At 34.1% G+C, this 8,186-nt stretch overlaps 1 protein-coding gene across 1 annotated transcript; it reads right to left on the reverse strand.

Annotated features, from left to right (window-relative positions):
• Nucleotides 1–321: 321 nt before the first annotated feature.
• On the reverse strand, nt 322–7,781 carry LOC125662424 (IgGFc-binding protein-like). The gene is made up of 3 exons (XM_048894636.2): nt 7,523–7,781; nt 2,031–2,309; nt 322–1,709 (listed from the first exon to the last, which is right to left on the reverse strand). Exons 1-3 carry the CDS (start codon nt 7,737–7,739, stop codon nt 475–477), a joined length of 1,731 nt encoding a protein of 576 aa, XP_048750593.2. The 5' UTR covers nt 7,740–7,781; the 3' UTR covers nt 322–474.
• Between the last annotated feature and the right edge of the window lie 405 nt (nt 7,782–8,186).

Raw genomic sequence — 8,186 nt, forward strand, 5'->3', positions numbered from 1 at the left:
CATGGGCGCCGCCATTACGGAAGAAGTCTAAAAAAGGCCGCTTGTGCAATTAAAAATAGTTTTGAGTACGAGCTCGAAAACTGGAGTAAGTACTCCTAGGAGTACATACTCGAAATGTTTTATAACCTTAGAATCTGACCACGTACTCCTAGGAGTATGATTTTGAATTCGAGCTAGAGTTGGAGCTGGAGCCCGAGTCAACTTTTATAACCTCCTAGCCAGTTTCCTCATGTACAGCAGTATTTATGATTGGGGCCAATAAACTGAAGTGATCTAATCGAAGACTTCAAGCTTAATGAAGCTAAGATTTTTAATTAAAGACAATGACATTATTTAAACGTGCAGCAGAAATGTTATTTACAATGATATAGATTATATTTATACTGTCTGCCTGACTTTACACGAATAGTTTCAAAACTTTATCACCCATGTATTCCGTGAAAAATCCTGGTTATGTTCCTTTACAATGTTTAATTAGACGAGAACAAAGTTTCCAGCAAACCCGTACCCGTCAGAACGCCGATGGCCGTAGACAAGAAGCCCAAAATGTGATTTGTCTGACGTTTGTAATTCAAAACGTCCATTCTCCACTCTGAAAGTAGACACTAGGAACTTTTTCTCTAGAAATACATAAACTTGATATGCTATTTCATAATTGTCAACGGTGTAGCCATTTATCCTCAGGGAGTTTACAGATTTTGATGAAATCATCACACAGAGAAAATTTTCGTCATATCCATCAGGCACCGCCACTTTGTAGTAATTGAGGTATTGATGTACACCTGGTATGACGGTCATGTAGGGGTGGTAACTCCCACCCATTCCAAAACCGGTTACTAACACAGGGCGATCTGAAACTATCACCGCTATTTCACGTGATGTTATTTCTACGTTTTTGTATTCTGTATCGCCAAGGAGCCATGTTGACACACGATCTCCGACACGGCAGTTCACAGAGTTCTGACTTCCGCTAACCATTTGAATCAAAGTTCCTTTATTGTTGTAGAACGGAGGAACGATATACTGATTATCTAATTCGGATACCGGTGGTAACTGAGTTAACATGTGACTGCAGCCAGTTCTCAAGCTATTACATTGATTTCCAGAAAACACTGCTACGGGTTTTGAGGATGTGATAACTGTACCAGAGAGGTCTGTGAAATGTCCGACTTGAAATGTTTCTAATCTCTCCAAAGTTACTGTGAAAACATCCTTGTCTCTGTATGTCCCATCAAGTAGAAAAAGAGACTTGTTCTTCATTTTAAAGGTAATGTTTATGTTGGTTCCGTCGAAGAGGGCCCCTACTGCAAAGTGACTATCATGGTGAGATACGGAAGTGCGTGGTTGCGTTGAGGATACTAAATACTTGTTTGAAAGTTTGTATGTTGGGATAATTAAAGTTGCATCGTTGGAATACAAATGAAAACGATCAAAAATAGTCACCGTGGCTGGTTCAGATGTCTGTAAAAGCACAGCCTTGGGTTCCACTTCCCCATATTTGCAAGTCAAATTGGCGGGAAGAGTGAATTTTAAATCATGGGTAATATTCAATCTCTTGTCAACTGCCGATTTAATGGTTGCGTCTAATTTAGGGGAACTTGATATATTCACCATTACTTCGCTGCCAGATGCTACATAAACAGTTAACGATCCCTTTGAACGATCGAAATTTTGCATGAACAGGATAAGGAATTCTCTGGCTCTACTACCTACAATGGATATCATAATCACCAGTAAATCGAAATAAAATGCAATTAAGAGTTCACCATGCAAAATTTTGACAGTTATTTGAGCAAAGGATTTCTGTTTCTATCAAAATTATTGATTAGTAAGATGAAACCAGGTTTTTAATTCTACATTGTATTTTGAATGGCAAATAATCTTGTTGTGCTGAGTTGATTGGGGAATTTTGCTTTGTATTTCAGCAAATATGAAAGCAGGCAAATCATTATTGCTGTTTGTAATGCATGGTCTGGAGTAGAAAACTAATTAGAAAATATTACACCTTGTGCATTTTTTTAAACGTGTACCTTTTGATGCTGGTAATGCAGTAGTTTCTGGGGTTGTTATCGTTGTTGGGTTAGGGTCAATGTTGGATTCAGTACCTTTTGATATTGGTACTTGAGTAGCTGCTGGTGTTGTTGTTGGGTTAAGGTTGGATTCAGTACCTTTTGTTGTTGGTACTTGAGTAGCTGCTGGTGTTGATGTTGGGTTAAGGTTGGGTTCAGTAACTTTTGTTGTTGGTACTTGAGTAGTTGCTGGTGTTGTTATCGTTGTTTCTGTTGCTGAGGAGGGTGTAACACCACTGTCTATAATTAGATACACAGATGTTCTTTGAACCGTGACAGAAGCACCTACAAAATCAGGGTTTACTAATATCTACTTAAATTCATTACTTCAATAAATGAAATGTCCATGATACTAATATTCAATAATGATCTGAAGGCACTAAAATAATCCATGTCATGTATTTAGCATGTTTTGAAAATATGAAAGACTACCGATATAATGTACGTCTGGGAGACTAAATCTTGCATGCAATGATTTCATCTTTGTGAGATTTAATTTCCTATAGCAACGAAACGGGTAACTATTATTCTGTAGCTAGTAGATACCTAATAGTTTGACATTTGTATCTGATCAATGGCGGGTGTGACCGGTAGACAGGGGATGCTTACTCCTCCTAGGCACCTGGTTTCATGCCTGGTATATCCTGGGGTCCATGTTTGTCCAACTCTCTGTTTTGCGTTGCTTGTAGGAGTTATGATTGATTGTATATTGTTCAACGTCACTCTCGAGAATTTTTCACTCATATGGGGACGTAACCAAGACAGGTGAATAGCTTCAAATCTAGGGCTTTGCTCGGCGCTTACGGACATGTAACAGTGAGGGTTCTTTAACGTGCCACACCTACTGTGGCACGGGGCATCCGTTTTTAAGGTCATCTCCGAGGACCCATGACATTCACACTTCAAGCCGAGCGTTGGAAGTGTCACTACCTATTTTAACGCCTTAGGTCTGTCGCGGCCGGGATTCGAACCCGACCTTCCACATGCGGGGCGAACACTCTACCTCTAGACACCTCGACGGTTATATAGGAGTTATGCGATTTATAAATGTTCTTTTTAATTAAAGCAAAATGAAGGTCAAGGTGATATCTAAAACGGGTAAAAACGGATGACCTCATTAGCCGAGTAGGTCGATTTTTTCTTGATCAAATTTCTAAAAAGTCAAAAGGATACGATCAGAGATGAATGAGGCATTCGATTCTTAGATAATTTTGTTGGTTGTTAATTTGTTTTATATAATGTATCGTAAAAGGCAAATAATCTTGTTGTATTGAGTTAATTGGGAAATTGTAGCCAATATGTTAGCAGGAAAATCATTATTGCTGTTTGTAATTAATGCATGAGCAGGAAGGAAGAGAAAATGAATTAGAAAATATTAATTTTAAAGTCACAACTTCAAAGACTTGTACCTTTTATACTACTGCCTATGATTAAATATACAAACGCTCTTCGAATAATGACAATAGTGTTTAAAGTAATAACAAACACATACGTGAAATTTTTCCAAAATTTTTTTTTCAAAACTTTAATAGTTTTTTCTAAGGAACAAAATCGTTTACTGTGCATGGTATAAAAGAAATACATCCTATCTTTTTTCTCCACATAGTGTCAGATACAGGGTATCAAACTTCAGCTAGAAGTGTGTGAGATTAAACTTTTGTGATAAGAATGTGTCCTATGTAAAAATATCTATAGAGATTTTGCAAAAATTACGAGTAATGATTATGAAGCTGACCGTTACTAAATCTCAACAAAATATATCGCAATTGATATATCTGTGTACACCGTGATGTATAATATAACATGCATGACTCTTCAATAGCACATCTGAAACGTAAAATTGCTACATATTAAGATCTCTTAAGAAATGTATTATTCAAATGTTAAAAAATAGCAATGAACAAAATGATACACAAATTATTATGTTTTAGAATAAAGAGAATTCAACCCAGGATGTCGAATATTTTAGATTTTTTAGAAAATTGGATTTTAAGAAATGACTCATTTGGCAAATGACGTCATCATATTTGACATTTCACCTTAAGATATAACCTTGAGCTTCACTTTGAAAAACAAACCCTGTATATACATTTGCCCAAGTGTCAGGTCTATACTAGGTATACAACAAAAGTTACGCTTTACTTTATTGTCACAAAGATGTATTCAATGCATTCAAGATTCAGTAGCCCTGTTCATAAAAAAACCCAACTTATGATTAAGATGAAAATTTTAAAACACTGTAATTCTTTTTGAATTCTTTGTTCTCCTATTTTTGAATAAGCAAAAGTGTGTGTATACATTGGTGATGACACTCAATTCTTACTCGGAGCACAGTTGCACCCACTTAAATATAAGGTAGAGACAACAATGTTTTCTTAGCGCAAACTTTTTTGTGAAAATGGCTACAGACTCCCAGACCTTAAATACATTGCATGTATCCCATATTTTTCAGAATATGCCAAATACATGTTATGGGTTCTATCAGCTTGTTTAGAACATCATTCAATATTAGTAGTATGGAGATTTTATTTAGAAGGTACATATATGTACACTAAGGGTCAATTTTGACCTATTTTCAGAAGTTGGTAATTTTATGGCCTAATACTCTGTAGGGTGTGTACTTTCTATCTATAGTAATTATATCCATATATAACGTTTAATTTTTGTGATATGAAGCAGCAACGTTGGCATGTTTTGCGAGTGCAAGATTTAACGTTGCTTTTCGATCTGTGTCTGTTGACGTTTTCTCAATTTTTATACAGAGAAAAATAGTTCAATATACCTTGTTAATTAGAATGCTTTGGGTAATTTTTAAAAAGGTATTAACACACATACAAAAATCTTTTCAATAACATTATAGAAATATCATAACCAAACCTTATTTACAAATGTGTATTTAAATCAACCATGATCATAGCCATCAAAACCCTTGTTTGAAAAGCTAGAATGGTTAAATGTCAATATATTACATTACATAAGTGTAATTTATTGTACAAAACTTTCAGTGGTATGACCTCTGAATATCTACGAGTTTTTTTGGTTTTGTTTTTCAAACTTACGATTCCTATTCCCTGCGTTCCGAATTAAATTATAATCTTTTACCAAAACATCGAACAATTTTGTTTAAAAATACGCTCTTCGATACTAAGGGGTACATGTATGGAATGAGACACCACGATATATAGAATTATCACAATCCCTTACTGTTTTTAGCAGACATGTAGAAATATTTATAATTAGCCATCGTTATTTTTTAATATACATACATGAAAATATATGGATGCATTTTCGTTAACCCCATATTTTATCCCCTCCTCCATTACATGAACATATTCTAAATCATGAATATGGCCTCCATATTTGTCTTAAATACCATTTTGTTATACACTGTATATAATCACGTTCTTTCTCTTTACATGCTTATCTTTGTTATACACTCTGTATATAATCACGGACTTTCTCTTTACATGCTTATCTTTGTTATATACTGTATATAATCACGGACTTTCTCTTTACATGCTTATCTTTGTTATACACTGTATATAATCACAGACTTTCTCTTTACATGCTTATCTTTGTTATGCACTGTATATAATCACGGACTTTCTCTTTACATGCTTATCTTTGTTATACACTGTATATAATCACGGACTTTCTCTTTACATGCTTATCTTTGAGTGTACGCATCGCTATAATATATTGTTTGTATTTCAAAAGGACACTGCGAAGAACAATGCTTTCATTTATAGGACTTTTTTCTCTTCATAAAGCATTCTTATTATTATTACTAATATGTTTTATCATTGTTCAAATTTTCATCAACCAAGTGTAAATGAAAAAGATGCTTACAAGTATTTATGGTCTCCGTAGTCAAAAATATAAATGTAAATCTTTTAAATATTTGAACATTTAAAACGTTTTTTCTTCTTCGAATCGCAAATAGCTACAGTATATATATATATAAATAATTTTGAATAAGAAATTTTAAAAAGAATAGAAACGATATTCATATCCAAAACACAATATAGTATGTTCTGGTAATCCCAACAAAACTCACTTCCGTTTTAGTCACTTGTTCCTGCAATGAAAAGTAAGTAAAGAAAATTTGACATATTTATTTTAAAAGGGAAGGATTTTCAAGCCTAAAATATGGTTTTGTTATGGTTAATAGCGCTGAAATCTGCCATGCTCTGCGAAATAAAGGGAAAGCTTAAAGTCGGGGAATTTTGGACAAGCATCGCGTAAATCCGGAAACCAGTGATATAACATGTAAAAATATTTCTGCTTTACCTTAAAAGCTTTAAGACTAAGATTTCGGATGGTTAAAACCATTTGTTCTCCGTATCATTTATGAATTATTATTTCTAATTTCCTATGCGATGGATTAACCTCTTGGATAACATCAGTTACGCAACTATCATTGAAGTTTGGACTTGATTATTGTTTGATTTATTTCACATTGAAGTCTATGGTAAGAGCATGTTTTATCAAAATATTTATAAAATAAATTATATTTACATACATATCAAATGGTAAAAAGCTACACACACTTTCTCTTTCTGTAAATATGAAATAAGATTAATCGTTTACCGCACAAATGAGTAAATCTGATTTCTCCTATTTTAACGAAGAGAAGATAACTTTAAAAAAGGCTAAGTGTAAAAAGTCCAGCTTCCAATTATTTCCTGCAGTCATGTGGATTTCATCTACTTCATTTTCATCATTAAATAGCAAACATTCATTTTTATTTAAAACATTCAAAATTGTTATTTATCCTTTTGTTATACATTGAATACATTAAATTCAGATTTCCACCAGATACTCGATATTCCATCTATTAAGTCACCACATGATAAAAACAAAGCTATTATACTTATCTTTCCTTCAAACAATTAATAAGCGCAAGTTATCTAAGTTAAACAAATTAAAATATGTCTCATTAAATCAGAATCATTGTTTTATAGCACTTTACAAGCGTCCAAAAATAAATTTCCGTCCATCTTGTGCTGACACTAAGTCGTTGGTGACTGCCGAAATGTTCAATGCATCTGTAGCCCCCCCCCCCCCCCCCCCCGTTTACTGTTTACACGTGTGTCGGGTACAGGTGCATAGACATACCCAACCAATAAGCAGATATCATCGTTACAAATTTTCTAATTTTATATTTTGTTTGTATTTTTTTGGTGCAAAATTTTTGGGGCGGTGATTGCCTACGCCCTTACATCGAGCATTAACTTCCAGGAATTATATGCCTGACTATAGTAGAACTGTGTATCAATTTAACATTTTTCTATCGATTCACCAGTTTGAGCTATAATATCTTGAAATATATTGTTTCTTAAAATCAGAGAAGACAAAGATGCAGTTTTATTCCGTACAGGATATCTTGAATAATTTTAACTTTTTGATACGTTGCTCAGATTGAATTTATGTTTAATTGAATGTAAATTTACCTGAAATAAAATCAGAAGATCCAGTCGTCTGTGGTATACGTGAAGCATTCAGAATATTCCCAAGCGATGTATATACTGAAAGGAACAAATGCTGCATACTGCCTTCAACAATATCAAGGCGTGTGCTTAAATCGTCTATCTTCCTTATTTGTTCGTTCATCTGATTCAGTTGATATTTAAAAGCGTTGTTTTCCAGTAACATTTTACCATATTTCATTTTTAGATCTAAAGTTTCATTCTTTAAAGTCTCAAAATCTTTCCTCGCCAATTCGTCTGTTTGATGTCTGTTGTAGAGTGCTTTTAATGTCTGTTTAAGTTCAATGTTCTCTTTCTCCAGTTTCTGGTCCTTTGTCTCCAAACTGTGTAATTCATCCTTTATATCAACAACCTTCCTTTGCAATTCCTGGAAATCATTTTTCACCTCGACTAAATCCATTAGAAGCCTTTGAATTCTTTGTACCATTGTAGCACGCATTAAACTCTCTTGATCATGAATATTTCGTAAAGAACCGGACACTTTATCAGAAGTGGTGCTAGGTCCAGTTGTATCCAAGAAGTCATTTTGAGGTGACGATAAATGACCAACACTATAGTGAACACAGAACAAGAAGACTATGACTTTTACATTCACCATTATGCAATATAGCATAGAACTACATGTACA

This window comes from Ostrea edulis, chromosome 8 (genome assembly GCF_947568905.1).
Source record: "Ostrea edulis chromosome 8, xbOstEdul1.1, whole genome shotgun sequence".
NCBI classification, from domain to species: Eukaryota; Metazoa; Mollusca; class Bivalvia; order Ostreida; family Ostreidae; genus Ostrea; species Ostrea edulis.